Source organism: Arvicanthis niloticus, chromosome 4 (genome assembly GCF_011762505.2).
Source record: "Arvicanthis niloticus isolate mArvNil1 chromosome 4, mArvNil1.pat.X, whole genome shotgun sequence".
In the NCBI taxonomy this organism is placed as follows: Eukaryota; Metazoa; Chordata; class Mammalia; order Rodentia; family Muridae; genus Arvicanthis; species Arvicanthis niloticus.
The window spans coordinates 129533233-129555899 of record NC_047661.1 but is presented as its reverse complement, the minus strand read 5'-3'; the positions used below and the strand labels follow the sequence as shown (position 1 = coordinate 129555899).

At 38.9% G+C, this 22667-nt stretch overlaps 1 protein-coding gene and 1 non-coding gene across 2 annotated transcripts in view; one reads left to right on the top strand and one right to left on the bottom strand.

Annotated features, from left to right (window-relative positions):
• Msh4 (mutS homolog 4) overlaps positions 1-20957 on the top strand; it is a 47168-nt gene extending 26211 nt beyond the window's left edge. The window contains exons 10-20 of the mRNA XM_034500684.2: positions 791-855; positions 1989-2158; positions 4016-4152; positions 5116-5219; positions 6290-6414; positions 8996-9196; positions 10997-11115; positions 12354-12482; positions 15995-16169; positions 17927-18015; positions 20468-20957. Of these exons, the coding sequence (XP_034356575.1) occupies positions 791-855; positions 1989-2158; positions 4016-4152; positions 5116-5219; positions 6290-6414; positions 8996-9196; positions 10997-11115; positions 12354-12482; positions 15995-16169; positions 17927-18015; positions 20468-20659 (1506 nt within the window). The 3' untranslated portion in view covers positions 20660-20957. The remainder of the gene's footprint in view (positions 1-790; positions 856-1988; positions 2159-4015; positions 4153-5115; positions 5220-6289; positions 6415-8995; positions 9197-10996; positions 11116-12353; positions 12483-15994; positions 16170-17926; positions 18016-20467) is intronic.
• LOC117708005 (small nucleolar RNA SNORA17) lies at positions 13823-13957 on the bottom strand. Its single transcript, XR_004606741.1, has one exon. It is a non-coding gene; the product is annotated as a small nucleolar RNA SNORA17 (small nucleolar RNA).
• Positions 20958-22667: the final 1710 nt, after the last annotated feature.

The following is a 22667-nucleotide window of genomic DNA, read 5'->3' as shown; positions in this document are numbered from 1 at the left end:
GAAGACCCTGGATGATATGTTCTAACCTTCATATGTGTGCTGTGGTGTACACATGCCCACATGCATACACACAACTAAATGATTGAGCATTGAAGTAAAAAGATTTTTAAGTCCATGATGCATTAAGTGAGGGAAAAGGGAACATATGATTATATAAGTTTTAAATTTCAGATGGAGACAGGAAATGTACCATAATATTTAGGGTATATAATCTTTGTAAAGTAAATTGAATTGAGTGACTGAATTTTTTATACTTTTGTGAACTCTTTAGTTTTACCAGCATGTACATGCTGCTTCCATTCAAAAGCAAATCAAATTATAGCCATCATGTCTCCCCAAATTGAAATGGCCACAGAAAGCGACTGTTTCCTTCTCCTCCTGTGTCCCCTTGTTCAGTTGGTACCCATTTACAGTTCCCATTAAACAAAAGAAAGTTCTTAATCCCATTTCTACTCTATGAGCAAGGAGAAATTGCTCTGTTTATAAATATATAAATCCAAATATTGAAATTATCTGTAGGGTAACTTTAGTTGTACAGCAGTAGCTGTTTCAGTGTCTGCCTCTGTTACAAGTTGGATGTCATTTAAGAGACAGAAAAACAGAAATCATCACCATGAAGTGGTCAATGACTTTATGGGAAGATGCAGTCTGTCCTCACCTTCATTCATGTCTGAAATCTCGTGAGAATAAAATGAGAAGATGGAGCAAGAGCATTGATCAAGTATTGAGTACCAAGTGTTGAATTTGAGTAGTACCATGACTTAATGACTGTAATTTTGTTTTTTAACAGGTCATCTTAAAGAACTGTAGCACACCCTTATTAAAAGCTTACTATGGCTCCTTGGAAGACCATAGGTTTGTCACCTACTAATAGATCGTACTTCTATTCTGATCGTAATTGATTTTAACAGTATCGTCTATAGAAAAATTAGTCAGTATGGGTGTGGTGGTATGCATTTAATGCCAGTACTCGGGAAGCAGAGGCATACAGATCTCTGTGATCATACAGTCTTGTCTACATAGCAAGTTCCAGGAAAACAGGCTACATAGTGAGTTCCTGTCTCAAAATAATTATTCAAGTTTCTTCAAAGAATTTATTAACTATCAATTACATATTAATCCTGTGGGTAGGATAGTAGGATAAAAGCACAGTGGCTGCTTGTATTAATGACCAATGTTTCCTTTGTAGCCATTCTCAATGGTGATACTCATCTTACGGAAATACATCCTTTTCTTTTGATAAATCATGGAAGGCCTAATGTAGAAAAAACAAATGTCAATAGATATGAGTGTAGAACAAGTTCTAAAACCAATTAGTATTGTTAAATTATTAGCAACAGCACCTTGGTTCTTGACCAAACAGGTTATCATGCTTAAAAGTTGCCTTGTTGATCAAAGATTTGCCTCCTTTGTTATGCCACAAGCTGAACTTGATAATCAAACCAACTTAATTAAATGTGGTGTTTAAGAACAGAATGTATGACAAATTAGGTAAACTGATGTCACAGTCTGTGGCTTGTGTAGTTATTACTGTGTTTGTCAACTGGTGTCCCACAGCACATGTCCCCCTTCCCTAGGGGATAACCCTGTCTAATACAGCTTTGTTGTATAACCCTGTCTAAAACAACTCTTGCTATAGGCCTAAGTGCATGTGGAATGAAGGAAGATGGAGTTAGAAGTGTTTGTCAGTTCATTAGTGGTCACGTTGATAATGAATCTTGTATTCACTCACAGCTGTACTGATCATGCATAACTTGGAAAATGTTCCCATTAGCAAATTTTAGTTTTATTTCATCATCTCATACCATTTTTGAGTAATCCTGACTGCAAAAATAGTTTTAAGTTGAGGCAATGATAACTCTAATCTAGATAAGTGTAAACATTTGTTAATTATTTACTGTAAAATAACTTTCAGCAAAGGTTTGGTTTCATTAACTGTGGAAGTGGCTATTTGCTTATTACCTGTTTTTGTTTTGTATTAATACTAGGTTTGGACTAATACTTGAGAAGATTAAAACAGTGATAAATGATGATGCAAGGTACATGAAGGGCTGCCTGAACATGCGGACTCAGAAGTGCTATGCAGTGCGCTCGAACATCAGTGAGTTCCTGGACATAGCCAGGAGGACATACACAGAGATAGTGGATGACATAGCAGGTAATGGTGCCAGCGTGCTACATTTTATCACATGGTTTACTTCTTACTGGTGTGTGTGTGTGTGTGTGTGTGTGTGAGAGAGAGAGAGAGAGAGAGAGAGAGAGAGAGAGAGAGAGAAAAGATATGTATATAACCTTACTACCTATTATATATATAACATAGTATATATGTAATATATTGTATATATATTGTGTATATAGTGTATATATATAATATATATACTATATTATATATAGTATATAATTTTATATTTACTCAGTAAGGCTAATACATATTGATTTAAAAAAAACTCTTTTTAAAAAACAATGTTGTTTGACCATGCTTCAGCGAGTATATGGGCAATACAAGTTGCTCTTTTTTCTCTGTTTTTTGAAGGGTGAGGTCACAAACAGTGGCTGGGTAGATCTGGGAAGACTGAGGAGTGCAATCTGGGTGTATTAGGTAAAATTCCCAGATACTCAGTAAAAATAATAAGTTGAAAAAAAAAACCCAGTGATGTCACCAGACCTGGTGGCACACTTCTTTAATCCCAGAACTTAAGAGCTAGCAGAAACAAATCTATCTATGAGTTTGATGCTTCCTCAGTCTACATAGTGAATTCCAGGCCAGCCTGCTCTACACAGTGAGATCCTATCTCAAAACAAAAGGACGATGTCAAAGTGCTAGAGAGTGACCTCATGTACATTGGGAGTTCTTTGGAGAATGAAGACTATTGATATGCTTTAGCTGAGAGTGGCATCAATTTTATCAGAGGATCAGCACCTGAGCCTACTAATTGCTCATTGTGTACTTACTGTGCTTCTACAGCAGGTGCACACTGGCCTGAGTCTGGGATGCATAGTGAAAGATGATAGAAGTCAGTACAAGACAAGAGTGCTAGGTGTACTGACTGCTTTGATGTCAGCTTCGTACAGGTTGGAGTCATTTGGGAAGAGGGAACATCAATTGAAAACACGTCCCTACCAGACTGACCTGTGGGAAAATCCATTTGCTTGGGTTTCATGAGCTCACTATGAGTGGCAGGTGGTCCTGGGTGCTATAAAATACAAGCTGTACAAGCCATGAGAGCAAGCTAGCAAGACTCCAATGGTCTCTGCACAGATCCCACCCCCAGGTTCCTGCCCTGACTCCTCTCAGTGATGGGGTGTGAATTGTTCTTCCTCCTAAAGTTGCTTTTGGTCATGATGTTTTATTACAGCAATAAAAACCCTAACAAGGCACAAAGCTAAAAGAAAAAATGTTACTAATTAACAAACTTACTAATTATTAGGTAGACATGGCCATTATAAAGAGAAATGTAGCCTCAAATGCTAAGTGAACATTTTAGGCCACAAATGGTGATACCGTTGGAAAGCAGGACTTGTGTAGGGACACTGGGTTGGTTACAAGTAAAGTTCAAGACAAAGGGCTGGAGTGGAGACACAGGCTTTGAGCTCTGTAGAGGACTGACAGACAGATTAGAATTACTTCTCAGATTTCATTACCTGAGATCTGTTTCATTCTAAGGACACACTGGTAAAATTTAAGCTGCAGCAATTTATGTAACTTCTGTTTTTACTACAAATAATGTTTGAATAATGAAACAGAACTCTAGTATTCCTAATTTTCAGAGAAAATGGTTCTTGTTTTTTCTTGTTTTAATTTTTATAATTTCTTTTTCTTTAGAAAAACACATCAGACAATAGCATTTTAAAGGGTACTTTCCACATCTTTTGGATATTAACTTTTTTTTACTGTTAAAAAAACCCTAAGAATAGTTTCCTGTTTGTGTATAAAATAATAAGTAAAGAGTTTGTGGCTACAGGGAAATTTCTCATCAGGAGATTCTCGTTTTCCTGCATTGTTTCTGGTCCCTAGGAATGATAGCACAGCTCGCAGAGAAGTACAGTCTTCCCCTACGGACCAGCTTCAGCTCGGCACGGGGCTTTTTCATCCAGATGACCACAGACTGCGCTGCTCTCTCCAGTGACCAGCTGCCTTCAGAGTTTATTAAGGTTAACTTGGAGTGGCAAGGAAAGGGCTGCTCCCGGCTTTGTGGAATTGATGGGTAGACTCTCCAGGCTTCGTTTGGTGCATGACTTTGCTTCTGTTTCCCACTGAGCATCCACACCACACCGACAGGCTCGAGGGGGACAACCAAAGGAGGCAAAAGGCAGATGAGAAAACAAAGTCCAAAAGATGTTATTGACAAAAGAATTTAGGAAAACACTGCAGAACCTTTTGTTTAAAATTTTAAAATATCATTGTTTTATATGTGACACTTGGAGGTCAGAGGACATCTTGTGAGTGTCACTTTTCTCCTTCCACCATGTATGTCCCAGGGATTGACCTCAGGTCTCCAGGTTTGGCTGTGAGTGCTTTTACCTGCTGAAGCACCTCACCTAACTCTTATTTACACAGTTTTCCAGATTCATTTCCTATTAAAGGTTTGAGAATGCCTGCAGTAAGGAAATATGTTTGTTTTCTGTAGTGTTTTTAAGCCTATGACTGTGTAAGACTTTTCCCTGTGTACATATTTACTCTCCTGTACACACAAACAGTGCACACACTGTCTTACTATAGGTTTACTCAGAAAAGTCACAGAGCTAGACCCCGAGTAAGGTTCAGATAGAGGACCAGGGCTGAAGCGTCAGAGTCACAGTGGGGGTCACAGTGCGTCCCCATTGTCCATCATGGCTGTTAGCTGCTAATGTGATGCGGTCTTCTAACGTTTCTGCAAGGCCATTTCAGAACATACCAGTCAGTCGTGTGGAGAGACTGGGTTAGAAATAGCTTGCTTTATCTTTTACAGAATCTTGCTTTTATTTTTCATAGATAGCATTTAGAACTTTCCTTGTAATAATTTATCTTAGAAAGTAAAACGATTAACCTGAACACTTACCTTTCTGTCTATGAACTGTATGTTTTATCTCATGTGCATGTACACATAGCTTGACATTGCTTTTAACTTCCTACAGATTTCTAAAGTGAAAAACTCATATAGCTTTACATCAGCAGATTTAATTAAAATGAATGAAAGATGCCAAGAGTCTTTGCGAGAAATCTATCACATGACCTACATGTAAGAGCATTTGAAGTATTTGAGTACAGAATTAAATTGGTTTAGTTTGAGGAATTATAATAGATTTAATTAATTGACTCTTTGTTGACTAAAGGCAGTTGAATTGTGAGTGTTAGAAAAGAAAGTCTGCCATTGTGTTAAGAGCAAGTGGTCCTCATGGAAGGCATGTGTGGGGATGCAATAGGAAGAGCTGGCTGGGTCCCAGGACCTCTGCACGATGCACTGTGCAGAGCTTGTGTGCCACGAGCTTATCTCAGGCTTAATTCAGCTTATTCTTTTCCTGTGGTCTGTGAGCACTGGCTTCTCACACTCTGTTATTTCTAAGGCAGCATCATAATAGTGCCAGCTCTTTTCTTGTCCATGGAACAGTAGCTTTGAATTTAGGAGAGGCAGACATTTGGAAATGGTAGACTGAGATAGAGTGGAAAATTTGGGCTTTCAAAACAGCTTCAAGTCCTAGACCCTCAGATACTATTAATGTAAATTCTGGGTACATCCTTGAAAAGGGAATAGTTCCTGGAGTGTATTACATTTAACCCTGCTCATGAAAGTCTAAATAATGACATGATTTGAACACGGTGTGCATCTGTGTATATGTTTGTATTTGTGTATATGTTTCAGTGTATGTCTGGGTTTCTCTCTCTTCCCCTTCCCTTTCTGTCTCTTTTTCTTTGTGTATGCGTGGTTTTTTGTGTATCTCTGTGTATATGTTTATATATGTCTATGTTTTTGTGTGTGAGACAGATTATTAGCAGATAAGATGTATATATAATGATCACTTGATTATATCCATATAAAATATTTTACATTTTCTAAAGCAAATTATTTGAAAATGTCTGTTTGTTTATATTTAATGAGGCTATCATTTCACCAATGAATATAGAAGATGATGGATTATTTTTCACCTGGTAGATGTGACAGTGAACTGAGACATCAATATTTTATCTAAAATGAGCCAAACAATAGACTTTCTTACAGTGCACAACTGTGAATAGTATTGTTCTCAAGCAATGAAAACCTGCATGTTTCCTTTGAGAAGCATCATCGTGTTTGGCCCACGTGTGTTTCAGGATAGTGTGCAAGCTGCTTAGTGAGATCTACGAGCACATCCACTGCTTGTACAAGCTGGCTGACACGGCGTCCATGCTGGACATGCTGCTGTCCTTCGCTCACGCCTGCACTCTTTCTGACTATGGTGAGTCACCGCCTTTGACAAGAAAGACATGTGACGTACTGAAATTTGTATCTTACTCAATTTTATATAAGTTGTGAATATTTTACTCTTTTTACTTGAAATAATTTCTTGTCTGTGACCCAAACTAAGACACACAATAGAGACAGTGAAATTACCATTTAAAAGAATTTAGGGGTCTGGGTGATGGCTCCATGACTGGGAATGCATACTGTTCTTCTAGAGCACTGAGTTAGATTCCCAGCACTCACCACTGCTTGGAACTCTTCCTCATGGACAGATACCTGGCTGCCTAGGGTGCTGCATTCACATGCACGTACCCAAACACAAGCACACAAACACATAATTACGATAAAAATTAATCTCCAAAGAATTTGAAGTTAAATTCAAAAATATTCATTTAAAAACTGGCAAGTCAAAAAGAACAAAACTGCAGTAATTTTTAAAGATTTCCCAAGTAAGAAAGACTGCTGAGCTGTGTCTTTGGTGAAGTGGCCATGATCCAAAAGTTGTAACCTGAATACTCATTAGTAGCGGTACACTGACTGCTAACAGAAGCAAGTCTGCACGGTGCTCTGGGACACACATGCACTAAGATCAGGAACTGTGCCACGTTTCATACCCCAAATCTGTATGTAAGCCTTTCTGCAAATGTGCAACCATTTTCCAATGTCAGATCACCACTTCAGTAGAGTTAGCCTCTGAAACTTCTTACACAACTCATCAGTAATGATCACACTCCAGCATGCAAACACCTAGGCCTAGTGTGTGATAATTATGGTTGAGTAACTGCAGGTATGAAACGTTAACATTAACATTTGTGATTACATTTAGCAACAACATTTCTGATTTGTTAATTGATTGATTGATTGATTGATTGATTTTTAAAGATTATTTTGTTTTATGTATATGCATGAATGCATAAATGTATGTATGTGCACCCCATGTGTACACTGCACTTGGAGGATAGAAGAGAGGATCAAGTCACCTGCACCTGAAGTCATGGATGGTTGTGAGCTGTCATATGGGTTCTGGGAACTGAACCCAGGTCTCCTGCAAAAGTAACAAGTGTACTTAACCCTGAACCATCTCTCCAGCACTATTGCATTGATTTGTTTTTGTGGGAAGAATCTTACAAACTTTTTAAAAATATTTCTAAATTTCTAAACTTAAATCTTAATAAATAATGTCAGATGATAATAGCAAATAATAAATAACAATCAATACTAACTTTTTTATCACTGCTGTCTTAGGCTGAAATATTTACTTTCATATTTTCTTTGGTATCAAAACTTTACCTTGGGATCTTGAGTATTCCAGACTGTTGTGCACTTGAGTTAGGGAGTGAGGATGGCTGTTATCTTCAGATCTGCCTGCACCTCACACGAGCACAGCCATGCCCAGCGTATGCTGTAATGGCAAGGACCTCAGGACGCTGTCATGATCAGCAAGTGCTCTACCACCTGAGCCATGTCCCCAGCCCAGGGTTTGCTAGTCTAATAGTTGTTTTGTTAATTATTAAGTGACTTACTCTACTTAATTTGAGAAATATATCTAAATTTCCAAATTGCAATAGTGTTAACAATACCTCTGTGTTGCGGCCCGCTCTCTGCCTGGCTTGGCGGCCCCACGCTTGGGGGCCAAAATGTCCCAGCCCAAGCTGCTGCTTCGGTCTGCAGGTCAGGGTCTAGCAAGAGAGAGAGTGGGGATAAAGGGGAAGAGACGCGAAGAATGGAGACAAGACAGAGGTTCTGATCAAGTCTCCTTTATTGAAAGGAAATCTGGGTAAGGCACGTGGATACCATGTGCACCTTGCAGCTGGGGGCACTAAACAGCAGAACAAGATATGTGGGATATCAGAGTGTGCTCAGCTGTTGTAGGCTATTGAAAAACAAGTCTCATGTCAGGGTATATGGCTCAAGATGGCTGCAAAGCTGATAGCCGCTTTCTGCTACAAGTTGGCTCCCAACACCTCTGGTCTTTCTGTGTCTTAATCTGTAGTGAGTGTGTTGAAGTTTATCCATGCAGTCTGTTTCTCAGTGTGCAGTAGTTCAGTTTTCCCCTTTAGATGCCACCCAGAGAGATCGTTCTCTGAACTAACCGAACCTTTGTACTTGGTTTTCTCCATTTCCAAAATAGATTTTTAGACACATTTTCAAGGGTATAGGACAGAATAATACTTCTATGTTTGGCTCCACTGTTTAGTTACACTTTTCTTTGAACACTAAGTGATTAGATGTGAAGCAATGTTTAGGCCTCCTAGGTAAACTTTCTATCTAGAGGAGTCACTGGTTGTTTGGAAGGTATTACCAATGGTCATATGGTTCTTTTTAATCTTTACAGATGTTTCATAAGTTGTTTTGGAACCCAGGGCAATGAAAAGGAACTACATTCTCTGGAAATAACTAAAAATAATGAGTTATACCCATTACAATTAAGAGAGATTTAGGAGTAAGTTTGGGATGAAGTAGTAACTTATTGTACTGAATTGGGCTCATAACATTACTAAGGTCATCCCATGTGTACAGACCACAATGTATTTAGATATATATTCAGTTTTAACCTCCCCCCTCCTTTTTTTCAGTTCGACCAGAGTTTACTGACACTTTAGCAATCAAACAAGGATGGCATCCCATTCTTGAAAAAATAGCTGCAGAGAAACCTGTTGCAAACAATACATATATTACAGAAGGAAGTAATGTTCTGATCATTACTGGACCAAATATGAGTGGAAAGTCCACGTATTTAAAGCAGATTGCACTTTGTCAGATCATGGCCCAGATTGGTAAGTTGTACGTTACTATATGATAGTTGTGGAGGTATGAACAAGCACGACCTCCCTAGGCTCATGTGGAGGTCGTGAGTCTAGCCTTTAACAGCGAGCTGTCTCTCTGGCCCTAGGATCATATATTTGAATGTGTTGGTGGAGCTGTTTATGAAGGATTAGGATCTGTGACTGTTGGTGGAGGTGTCTCACTGGGAGTGGACTTTGAGGTTTTAAAGGCCAAGCCATTCCCAGTTAGTTCTTCGTCTCCTATCTGATGATAGGACGTAAGGTCTCAGCTTCTACTCCAGTGCCATGCCTGCATGCTGCCATGCCCCCCACCATGATGGTCATGGACTTACCCTATGGAACTGTAAGCCTCTGTAGACACTTTCTTCTATAAGTTGCCTTGGTCATGGTGATTTCATAGCAATAGAAAAATACCCAAGACACCAAATTGTGAGTAGGATAAACTATCTATCTTTAGTGACCACGTGACATTTTCTAAACATTACAACATTGGGCATAGAAACATTTTCCTTATGTATATATGTATGTATAGTATGTGTCTGTATGCATGTACATGTGTGTAAATGCCTGTCAGCACTCTTACATATGTCTTCATGTTCAGGTCTCACATAAGTATTATAGCTAGTTTTCCTGAGAACTGACTGCCAACTATCAGAAGCCAGTCATAGCAGCATACACCCATATCCCAGCATGAGGGAGGTGAAGCAGCAGGGGATCAGAAGGCCAAGCTCAGCCTCAGCCACACATGTAGCTTGAAGCCTACTTGGGCTATAAGAGATCCTGTCTTAAAGAAGAGAGAGAGAGAAAGAGGGCAGGGGAGAGAAGTGAGAGAATTAAAGAGAGGGGGGTCCACTGCACTAAATTGAAACATGACTTTGCATGGTTCTCATTCAGTAGCCCTGATCTGGTTCTTGTATCACAGAATGATCTGCTTTTCCTAATGCTAGTTGTTCAACTGTCTGAAGCAGTTATTTTACTTTTTATCACTGTTCATCTTAAATTCTGAAGCGTGTGTGTGTGTGTGTGTTTCATCAGGCCCAAGTGCAAAGTAAACTGAAGCTTGAAGGCATATGAGTAGCCTTCCTGGAGACCATGCAATCTTAGATAGTTATATCGCTCTTAAGTTGCTGTTCAGGCTCTGCCTCCTCACTGGTAGTAGCGTGATCGCCTGTGATCACAGCTGGTGGATCCTGAGAGGGGAAGCCAGCAGACTTTCATGTCACATTACATAGAAAAATGGGTTAACAGTCAGGTCTGCTATCAAATGGGGAATATTTTAGATAGCTTAATGGCATAAGAATAGACTCATGGAATAGAACTCCTCTCTCTTTTTGTTACATGTTTTTATTGTCCTGCTTTGGACACATTTCTGCATGTTTGTACAGACACAACTATTTGTGTTTTACAGTGATTTTCATCAATTTGACCCTCACACATTTCCTTCAGATTTCATTGTGAGATTCATAAGCATGTCGCTGTTTCTCTTTTGAATGTTATCTATCAGTTAATTATGTAATGTAACCTTTATGACGGTTAGAACGATCTCTTTCTTCCTGATGTGATTGAACATCGCATCAAATACGACATTTGGGTTTCTACATAACTTTGCACGGCAGGTACCAGAGGCACTCGCTTCCCTGTGAGAAAGGGGAGTTTAAGTGCTAGCTTCTGTAGTGAGCAGAGAGCCAGGGCCATGCCCTGTGACTCCACCTACAGCAGTCTATGTGAGAAGCGCAGTGTTATTGGTAGCTTGTTTTCTAAAACACTTGACATGCTGCTTATATTTCACAGGCTCCTATGTCCCAGCAGAATATGCCTCATTTAGGATTGCTGCCCAGATCTTTACCAGAATCAGTACGGATGATGATATTGAAACAAACTCATCAACGTTTATGAAAGAAATGAAAGAGGTAACTAAACAATACTTCCCTTTTATTAGACGCACATTAAGTATCCTAGCATCCTGAGTTGCTGGTGCACTTTCCTTCCTGAGAGCCAGAGGGCAGTCAGACACAGTTTGCTAGTGTGTCCTAGGTGAAATGGAAGCAGATGCTTCAAGCAAACACAGCTTTAGGCAGCTAACGGGCTCTTTTGTGTTTCTATAGAGGAGATCTGACAAGCTTTTCAGAGGAATCAATTGTCCTTTAGCTTTCAAAGTCATTGTCTCTGCCCTATAAACAAAGGAGAATGAGAATGCTTCTTCCCCATGAAAGTGTGCACCCTTCCTTCTCTGACCTGAGCAGACGCTGCCTGTGTCTACGCAGGGCACTTAGAACAACTGTGTTTGGAAGGATGCATGCATCACTGAGCACTTAGGCTTCTTTTCTGATGTGTCATAGAAAGTGAGGTTAAGAAAAGAAACCTATACATTTGCTTAGCATGTATAGACGCCTGTGGGGAGTCTATCAGTAGTCTAGATACACAAAGGTATGTCTTATCTATTTATTTTTGAGAAAGGATATCACTATATATAGCCCTCCCAGGCTGGCCACACATTCACAGAGATCCACCTGCCTCTGCCTTTCTAAGTGCTGGCATTATATGTGTGGCTCTATCTCCTAGGAAGTATATCTTTTAAATAGATCCCTTGTTGCATCAAAAGCTAATTTGTTATAATACAATTGAGTGGAATTCTGTATTTTGAGAAAGAGTTAGATATTCTCTAGAGGGAAAGGGTTTCTATCGATTTAAGTCTTGTTGTTTGTTGGCCATGGATTTAAATTTGTTAAGCAAATATATTTTTCTTAATATCTTTTTCTGTCTTTAGCAAATGTAAGTTTTGAAGTAATATATTTTGAATTGGTTTTCAACATTGTATGATGGTGATGGTAATTTGTGGAGAAGAGAGCGGCCATCTTTGTGTCTTATTTAAGCATCTAGTTTACTGATGTGCGTCTTCATGTTGTAGATAATACTGTTTTGTTGTCTCATACATATGTAGATGTCTGTTTTTATATATGAACTATTTAAATGGAATTATTAGTTATGAGATTGTCTGAAAGAAAAGCAGTGTGCTATTTTCTGCTCAGCAGGATTTCTCTATTAAAATAAATTTTAGATATATTTATAAAGGAACCAATTTCACTTGTTTTCTAAGAGAATGTCATTGCTTGGGCATAATGAATAATATTAAAACTATGTCTTCCAGATAGCATATATTCTTCATAATGCTAATGACAGGTCACTCATATTAATTGATGAGCTTGGCAGAGGCACTAATACAGAAGAAGGGATTGGAATTTCTTATGCTGTCTGTGAGCATCTGCTGAGCATAAAGGTATGCCCTGTTCATTCTAAGTGGCAGGCTTCATGTGTGTAACACAATTGGATTGCATCAGTACCCACATATAGATCTTTAAACAATTTTGGGTAAAAAAGACACACTACAGGAATTTTTGTTTCATTTCTGATGAGAGTAAGAAATAATTACTATTATGCATACAAGATATAGATGAGTAAAATTGAGACCTACAGATGATGCAAAAGTCAGTTGGCTTTAATTTAATCAAATTGAATCACAAAATATGAAGCTGTTACATATTACATATTATAAAATCTGATAATCTGAAGATAGCATGTTTCCACATGTAATAATCTCTGAGGCATCATAGAACAAAATACCCAAAGGAAACAGCGTCCTTTAAAGAAAACATGTTCTCACAAATCTTATAAAAATTATTTTGCTAATTTGGAAAATTATTTCATAGATGACTATTTAAAATATACTCAGATATGAGAAATATAAAAGCACATTTTCATAATTAAAATATTTCAAAGTATCTTTAAAGAATTTTTAACTTTAAAACAAGAGCCCCAAACAATTCATTATAGAGAATGAAAAACTATTTTATATATTAATACAAGTATGCAACAATTCAAAAGTAGTGTTAATACACATATTTTATATAATTTCAAATGTCATCCAGAATTTCTCACATGAATAGATGTATATATCACTTAAGATTAAAAAAAGCAGGTTAGTATTTGTAATGGATGTTTTTACATGTCAGCCTGACTAGCAACAAGCACTTCTACATTCGGTTAAACATTATTTGGATTGTATCTATGGAGTATTTCTAGAAGCAGACATGTGCATATAGACTGAGCAGAGAGCCCTCACTGGTAGGCCCAGGCCCAGATGTGACCCTCTGGTGGCACACAGGCCAGGACTGTGACCTTAGGTAGCATCACCAGCTACTCAGGCTGTTCTGACTACTCTTGAGTCTCCAGTTCTGTCTCTTTTCACTGTGCCCATTTCCTTCTGCTTCTTTTTCATTTCTCCACTACTTACTTGCTCCTTTTAGTGGTGCCTGGGGTTGCTTAGGGTCTAAGGTCGTCTCAGGTGTGGTTTCGGGAGTGTTAGGTCCCACCTATGCATTATGACACCAGGAAGGGGTCATCTTGGCTATAAGCTGGCCCCTCAGGCAGGCACAACACCAGACTGGTGGTCATCTCAGGCTAGGTCCCTGTCCAGGTCACATGGTATCAGACAAGTGGTCATCTCAGGCTTGCCCCTCACCTGAGCCACCTGCATGGCCACATGCAGAGGTCATCTGTCCATGACTCACTCCCTCATGGGGTCTGTGGCACCAGACTCAGGCTCACTTTTTTTCCATGAATGTTAAGCTACTACTAATCATTCAGATGTTCATAGGTCAGAACACTGAGCATGGATATGGCCTCTCTCCTCTCTGCCACCTACTAACATCCATGTGACATGGCAGCCAAGGCTGCAATGCCTCTAGGGGCAGTTGAACAGTCATTTTTAGGTTGAATTAACCTAATATAGTTTATAAAGATCCAGTGTGCATATGTATATACTGGAAAGGACCTAAGTTAGGGCCTGGCACGTGGGAAGCCAGTGCTCTTATCACAGAGCTACAACCCTTGATGCATGGTTTCTAGCAAATTATTGTCAGTCATTAGCTGCTAAGCAGTTTAGAGGCTAATTAGTTGCTAATCTTACTCTTTTATATCAGTAACTCCCATGAGTTTCACTCCGAAAGACCAAAGTAACTCCTTCCATAAGCTGTGTCCAGTGATCTCTCACTAAACCACTCCTCTTAAAGGTCCCTCTATTAGCGTCCGAACATCTAACAAAACCCAAGACATGATAAGAGTCCTGCAAAGCAAGATCTTAGTTTGAATTAGGTAGCAAAAACTGTTGTCAGGGACAACAGGACAGACTCGGGACCTGACTGTGTCTTCCAAAGTTCATCTTAGTGAGTAGGTAAGCAGATGCAAAAATGTATTCAGGCTGCTATTGATCGATCAGGGCTGCAGAATAGACTCAGGAGTTGAACTGAGACCCCAAGCCAGAATGCTGCAGGCATATGTGCCAAATTATCCCACCAATCAGGATTTAGGGATGGGGCCTTTCTTAGGAACATGTCTTTGTGGTTCAGTTATCCTGTTCCTATTGGTTGGATTATTCAACTATGGCAGGGTGACTTGCCTAGCATTCATGTCTCAACTCACCCACCAGGATGCCAGTTACCCATGTACATGTCTCTTTCTGCCAACCAGGATGTCATTTACCTAGGGAGGTCTTGGAACTTAAACTTTATTTGACCTCTATTAAAAATGGAAATTTTATTCAAAATGTCTTTGGTTTTGTTCTTTATTACACCCCATCTCCCTGGGTTGCCATACTGAGGCTCAGGTGTCACCAGCTAATCTATGCAGGACACACCCCAAATGTATCCAAACTATCTACTGGTTATGGACTTAGGGGAATTTTTATGTGTAATTATGTCAAATCTCTCTGATTTTTTTGCTGTTATCTTTGGTTGAGACATTTGCCAGCCAAATATTTAATTTTCTTTCTTTTGAGACAGAATCTTGCTATATACTCTTACTAGATGGCCAATATTCTCTGTGTATTCCAAACTGGTCCCAAACGCAGAAGTTTTCTTGGTTTAGCCTCTCAAGTGCTCAGGGAATTTCTCCTTGGATTTAATTCCTGGCACAAAACCCAAAAACAAAACAAAACAAAACAAACAAACAAAAAATACCAAAGAAACAAAAAAATAAGAAAAAAAATCAAATATAAAACAAAACCTTTGAGAATTTAAATACCTAATATAATGCATTAATTCCATGTTGTGATAGTCCTTGTAGGAGGAGACTCAGTGTGATGTGTGTACAGTGTGGAGGGAGGTGCTGTGAGGCTGTGGCAGCAGGGTTGTGGGGCCTCCCTAAGAAGTGGCCACCTCACTTAGTAGCTTATCTCTGTAAACTTTGTCTCTTTACTTTGGGATTTAGTCTCTTTCACACAACATATATATATATATATATATATATATATGTATATGTATATGTATATGTATATGTATATGTATATGTATATGTATATGTATGTATATGTATGTATATACATATATATACACACACACACATGTATATATTGTTTTTGTATTTTAGAGAGGGTTTTTCTCTGCAGTCCTGCCTGTTCTGGACTCACTTTGTAGACCAGACCAGCCTTGAACTCAAAGAGATCTGTCCTGCTCTGCCTCCTGAGTGCTGGGATTAAAGGTGTGTGCTACCATGCCTGGCAGTCTCTTTCACATGGCATATTGTGCATATGCAAACCAAGTTGACCTTTCATTGGATGGATATAAACTTCAAAACCCATGACCTGAACATGTCCACCTCTGAGATACTGGTTTTACTCCTGTCTTTGCCAAGCTAGTTGGAAAGTTAAGCTAATGTGTTATGTTTAAATAGTTGAAATAGAGTTTTCTAGATAATTTAAAAGTACTCACACTCATTGTTTGTCATGTGTTCCAGGCATTTACACTCTTCACTACCCATTTCCTGGAACTGTGCCATATAGATGCCCTGTATCTTAATGTAGAAAACATGCATTTTGAAGTTCAGCATGTGAAGAATACCTCAAGAAATAAGGATGCAATTTTGTATACTTACAAACTTTCCAGGGGACTCACAGAAGAAAAAAACTATGGTACTGCATATAGAATTTAAGTGTAGACATCAAAACAACGCATGTCTCTTAAGGCAAACTTTCTTCCCCCTTTATTTTCCTGTCCCTCATCCTTCTCAGTGTTTATATGCTCTCTAACAGTCTAATTTTTTGACAGATTTATATTATATAGGTTTATGTTCTTTGCTTTTCATTTATATCAACTGAACTGATACATTACAGCCGAACTGTAGCATTAGAATAATGCAGGAAAGTCCTAGAAGCATTGGCCTGTTAGAAAGTATAACAGGTTTTTTAAAAAGGTTTATTTTTTATGTATATAGGTTTCTGCATGTATGCGTGTATATGCACCTGCTATGTGGCTAGTGCCCAAGGAGGCCAGAAGAGCATGTTGGATCCTTTGGAGCTGGAGTTACAGATGGTTGTGAACCATCATTGCCAGTAATGGGAATTGAATCTTGGTGCTCTAGAAAAGCAGCCAGGACTCTTAACCACTGAGCCATCTCTCCAGTCCCAGTATAATAGATTTTACTTGTAAATTGTATAATTTTACATATTGTATATCCAATACACTTATTGCCATAGTCACTTCGTTCTCAAGATATTTTATAATTAAATCTAAAAATCTTAAAAAATGGAATATATCAGTTGGGTGGTGGTAGTACATGCTTTTAATCTAAGCACTTGGGAGGCAGTGATAGGTGGATCTCTGAGTCTGCTAGCCTGGTCTACTGAGCAAGTTCCAGGATGTGTGTGTGTGTGTGTGTGTGTGTGTGTGTGTGTGTGTGTGTGAGAGAGAGAGAGAGAGAGAGAGAGAGAGAGAGAGAGAGAGAGAGAGAGTGTTTGTGGCTTGTGTGTGTGTGTTAGGGTTTTACTGCTGTGAACAGACACCATCACCAAGGATCAAGGCAACTCTTATAAGGACAACATTTAATTGGGCTGGCTTACAGGTTCAGAGATTCAGTCCATTATCATCAGGCAGGAACATAGTATTCAGGCAGGCCTGGTGCAGGAGGAGCTGAGAGTTCTACATCTGTATCTGAAGGCTGCTAGCAGAAGACTGGATTCCAGGTAGTTAGGATGAGGGTCTTAAATCCCACATCCACAGTGACACACCTTCTCCAACAAGACCACACCTTTTAATAGTGCCACTCCCTGGGCCAAGCATATCAAATCATCACTGTGTGTGTGTGTGTGTGTGTGTGTGTGTGTGTGTGTGTGTGTTTTCAAACCACCACATTCCTAAACTCTTGTCAACTACTTTCTATGTAATCATTATGTAGCATGCAGATTCTCATACTCTGGAAATTTTCAACTTTCCATATATTGAAGTCTTCAAAAATCACTTTTATCTTTGGATATAACGCCTATGAGGAAACTAAAACCTGCTTTACTATTTAAAGTAGAAAATGAACTGGACCGTTTTCTTGTATCAGATGTGTAATAAGCCTTATTACTCTCCATTCAACTATGCATTGGGTGAGATGGAGATAATGTGTCCTGGACATGGAGTCATCAGAGCTCAGTGAGTTATCAAGGGTCAGCCTATTTTAGTAAGCATAGCAACCAGTGATTTTGGTGAACATGGCGCTGTTTCTGCTGCTTTAAACCTATAGAGATAGTAAACTGTTGGGTCCATAGGAAGCCCATGGAAGGGCATCTGCCAAGCGAGGGGTAGTCATGGAGGAATTTCATGTTCATTGGTCTGCTAGATTGAGGAGCACACGGCTAAGACTACACAGAAACAATGATTTAATGTCGCTTTTCTGTAATTTTAGGATTAAAAGCTGCAGAGGCCTCCTCCCTTCCACCATCGATTGTCTTGGATGCCAGAGAGATCACAACACAAATTACAAGTCAAATTTTGGTAAAAAAAAAAAAAAAAAAAAACCAAATACCTCCCAAACTTTGTAGAAATAAGACACTTTAAAGTCTTTGCACTTCCTTACTATATGACATACTTTTCCTCGTGTCACCAATCAGCTCTCCCTTCTCTTTAGCCTCCCTAATGGTGAGAATACTCATGCTTAATTAATATCTTTTAAAAATGTTTTTAAAATCATTATGTTTATTTGTGTCTCATACTTAGAAGGCACAATGCATGTGTGTGTGGTGGGAGAGAGAGAGAGAGAGAGAGAGAGAGAGAGAGAGAGAGAGAGAGAGAGAGAGAGAGGGAGCATAGGTTAGAGGACAATTAACAGGAATTGACTCTCTTTATCATGTGGGTCCCAGGGATTAAACTCAGGTCAAGTTTGGTGATAAGCACCTTAAAAAATCAAATTATGATCTGTTAGGGAGAAAAAGAAACTCTTGCCTTTTCACATCCAAGAGTTTTTCTCCATCATGGCTGTATGTGGCCCCTTCCTCACGAGCACATTTCATTAAGACTCTTGCTAACTCTCTTTCCCTAACCCATGCTGTACACTTTCCACATTGTCTCCTACTGCATAGTCACCATGTCTCATCAGACACTGCTTATCAAGTTGAAGTTGAGCCTGTAAAGTCTTGTATAATTATCTCAGAAAATGCTGTTTTAAGCTCCTCCCTGGGGTCCTGGGCCCTGTCCTCATTCCCCAGTCCCTGATGGCTCAGGAATCTTCCCTTCTGCTCAGTTTTGCTTTAGAGTCTCCTTTTGTTTGCTTATGCCACCCTTACCCTGCACCAGTCAGTCTCACATAGTTTGCATCTCCGTCACATGTCATTTCCCCAGTTGTGTTCCAAGTCTCTACTACCCCTGCTTCAGCTGTTTCTCTACCCAGAACCCTCCAGTTTTTTATCAGTCAAGACTGGTTCTAGATTCTCTGTCATCTAAGCATTCCTGGTCTGTGCTGGCAGTGAGCTTGCCTTCTCTGAACACTGTGTATACCTCTTACAGACCTTCCCACACTACCATATCAGTTGTTTATAGCAGCAAATAGCAGGCTGTTTATACTGCGAGATTGTAGCTGCTTGAGCTCTGTGATCACGTGAGCTGTACATGACAGCAGGCCCCATATGCATGCAGACACAGCTTTGGTACTGAAACATACCCAATAACTTTACATAAATAAGAGCAATTAATTAAGGCACCAAAGGGATGATTAAACATATGATTATCTTATTCTGCCTTATTAGATTTTACTTATTTTATTGTGGTGGAAGAAGGGAAAATATATTTACAGAGAGAATTGTCTGCCACCAGGAAAGAGTTTAAGAGATAATACTTCTGGGAAACTTACTAAGATTTTCCAAGTTGTTAGGGTTGAAGTTGTTGATATCTTTATCTAGTTCAATCAAAGATGTAAATTAGAAGTTTAAAAAATCTAACTTCTTGTCCAGTTTTTAAGTCTTATTGATAAGTCTTAAGTCTTTATTGTTGAAATAAGTAATTTAAAACGGCAGCTGGTCAAGCCGACTAAGCTGGGGCGGCTCTGCCTAGCTCAGTCACCATGTTCCATGGCCAGAGGCCATGTGCACTCTGCAGCTAGAAACAGCCAGCCAGAAACACCAGCCCTGCCACCCATGAGACGCCAGCGTGGGAGATGGCTCTGCCAATCTTATATATTTGGTAAAGATTAATAACAAAATGCCTATACAATCAGAAGTGTAACTCAATACCCAACCTAGATATACCAACTACCTTTGACTGGCGGAGACACATGAACATCCGCCTCCATGTTCCTCTCTCTCTCTCTCTCTCTCTCTCTCTCTCTCTCTCTCTCTCTCTCTCTCTCCGATCTCTCACCCATCTTCTAGCTCTTCCTCTTCCTCTCTTTACTTCTCCCACCTTAGCTCCTCCTACAGGCTATATTTTAAATATTATCTTTTAAAGATATTTTTAAGTTTAGTTTGTTAAGAATCAGTCATAATTATAGATCTCCATTTATGTTTATTTTTAAATGTATTTTACTTCTTAGGCAATATTTTCTGTTAGGCTACAACAGTTGTGTCTTTAGGCAGGTGGCTTTCTGATGACTCGTCTTATCTCTGGGTGACACTTACAATTGTATCAGATACTGCATAGGCGTGGGCAGTGTTAGTCCATGCCTTTTAAAATAAAATGCGTATGCAGACTCATATCTCTGCTGAATTTTCTGTTACTTTTTGTTATTTTGTTTATGAATTTGACTGATTTAGCAGGATTTCTTTTTTAAATGTCATTTGCAAGGATACAAGTTCTTTATAAAGTAGTAAATGTTCATGAGAAATTTAATTCTCCAGGATAGCACATTTTAAAGTGTGTGAAACCTTGAGTTTCTATTTTTATGAAACAAGATAAAATAATTCCAAAATATTAATTAAATATGCATTTATATTTTAATTTCATATTTTGATAATAGCAAAATCAAAGGAGTTCCCCTGAGATGGACAGGCAGAGAGCTGTGTACCATCTCGCCACAAGGCTTGTCCAGGCTGCTCGAAACTCCCAGCTGGAGCCAGACAGGCTACGGACATACCTGAGTAATCTCAAGAAGAAGTATGAAGGGGACTTTCCCAGGGCTGTGGACCTTCCAGAGAAGACTGAGGAGTGATCAGTTCACGGCTTATACAAGAATTGCATCTTAGTTGCTCAGTTTTATACTTTAATTGAAAATTATAGTATGTTAACCTCAGAATGTTCACCTACTATGAACTCTAGATGGAAAATATTCATTAGAATAGCTTCAAAGGGGACACATTTTTAAAGAAAAGTTTTTGTTAGAAAAATCATACAATATTTTTCATTTGTGAAGTCAGATTAAGTTATAGTTCCCTATTAAGTGTATGTTTAGAATGTTAACAGAAGCATTTTGTCTTAAAAACACATAATAAAGAGTAGGTCTGAAGGGCACTTTTAAGGTTTGCATTCGTTCTGACATAACGCTCTGTGACTTTACATCTTAACTTGGCATCTCCACATTCTAACACTGAATGATCCTGGATTCAATATAATGACGCTGCTGGGGATTAAAGAACAGATTTTAGTCAGTCCATCCCTAAAGGTGGAAATGAACACGTTATAATGCAGCAAGCAGTACTGGAGCAGGGAGCAGGGCTCCTACACAGCCCTGCGTCCAGGGCTCAGCAGTCTGGCTTTTACTGGTGGACTCCTGTCTGGTTTTCATTTTGTGGCCACCCTTATTACATAGAAGGTAACAGAAAGACAATACCGATGTGCCTCTCTTGGCTGTTCCCAGGGAACATTTTTCTCTTGTTTAAATTCTATTTATTTCAGGCCAGCAAGCTGTTCATTAGGTAAAAGCACTTGCTGCCAACCTTGACCTCCTGAGTTCAATCCCTGGAACCGGTATGCTGAAATGAGAGAATCATTCACAGTTGTCCTCTGACCTCCACACACACGCCATGGTTTACATGCCTGTAAACATGTATGTAAACATACAGTAATGAGAAATCGTTTACACGGTTGTCCTCTGACACACACACACACACACACACACACACACACACACACACACACACACAAAGTGCTATGTGGCTACAATACTGAGGAAACAACCTGAAATAATCACACACTCAAAGGAGATCCCTTTATAAATCAGTGTCCTCACAGGCAAGCCACGTTCACCACCAAATCAGAGTTTATGAAAAGGCCATTGTTTCATAAAAGAGAAAAACAAAAAACCAAAATCTATGTTAGTTATTTCTTAAGCAGAAAGGGCCTTTCTTCTCTCAAACACTTCATTTTACAATTCCATCTCATAATTCCATCTCAGCGGGTGACTTGCTCATGAAAGGCTTGTCTCTCAGGTCTACCATGTAGTTTTTTGTTTTCTTAAACAACTAAGTCCCTGGACTTGGGTGCACCCTGAACCATTTATTTAGGAGTTGCAATATTCATAGTGATTGGAACAACAAGATCATTCACAGACTGAATATGCTGTGGTTGGTTCATGTGTCTGTGTTTTTGTCTGTATGAGTATGTGCCACATTCATTTGATACCAGCAGAGGCCAGGACAGGGCATTGAACCCCTCGAAATGGAGTTATCAGATGGTTGTAAGCTCCCATTGTGGGTCCTAGGAATCTAACTCAGGTCCTGTGGAATAGCAAGAAGTACTCTTAACAACTGTGCTGTCTTTTTAACCTTCATATATATTTTTTAATATGTGAATATTTTACAGAATTTATTGGTAATATATATTGACTTTATTAAGCTTGGTTCAGCCAAGGCTACACAGAGAAACCTTGTCTCAAAGAAAAAAGTTTATTATTTCTGTTGGTTCACTATTCCAACATTGACAGCCAGATATATTCAATAAGTCATAATTCAAATGAAATACATATTTTTGAGGACCTAAATTAACATCGTGTATTAAGTATATATAGTATTTTGTTTGATTACTTATATATTCCCTATTGCCATGTCTTTGAGAGAGTAACAGAATATTTGAATTTTAATTGCTGCTGCTGCTGCTGCTTCTTCTTCTTCTTCTTCTTCTTCTTCTTCTTCTTCTTCTTCTTCTTCTTCTTCTTCTTCTTCTTCTTCCTCTTCTTCTTTCTTTTTTTCTTTTTGAGACAGGGTATAACTGTGTTGCCCTGG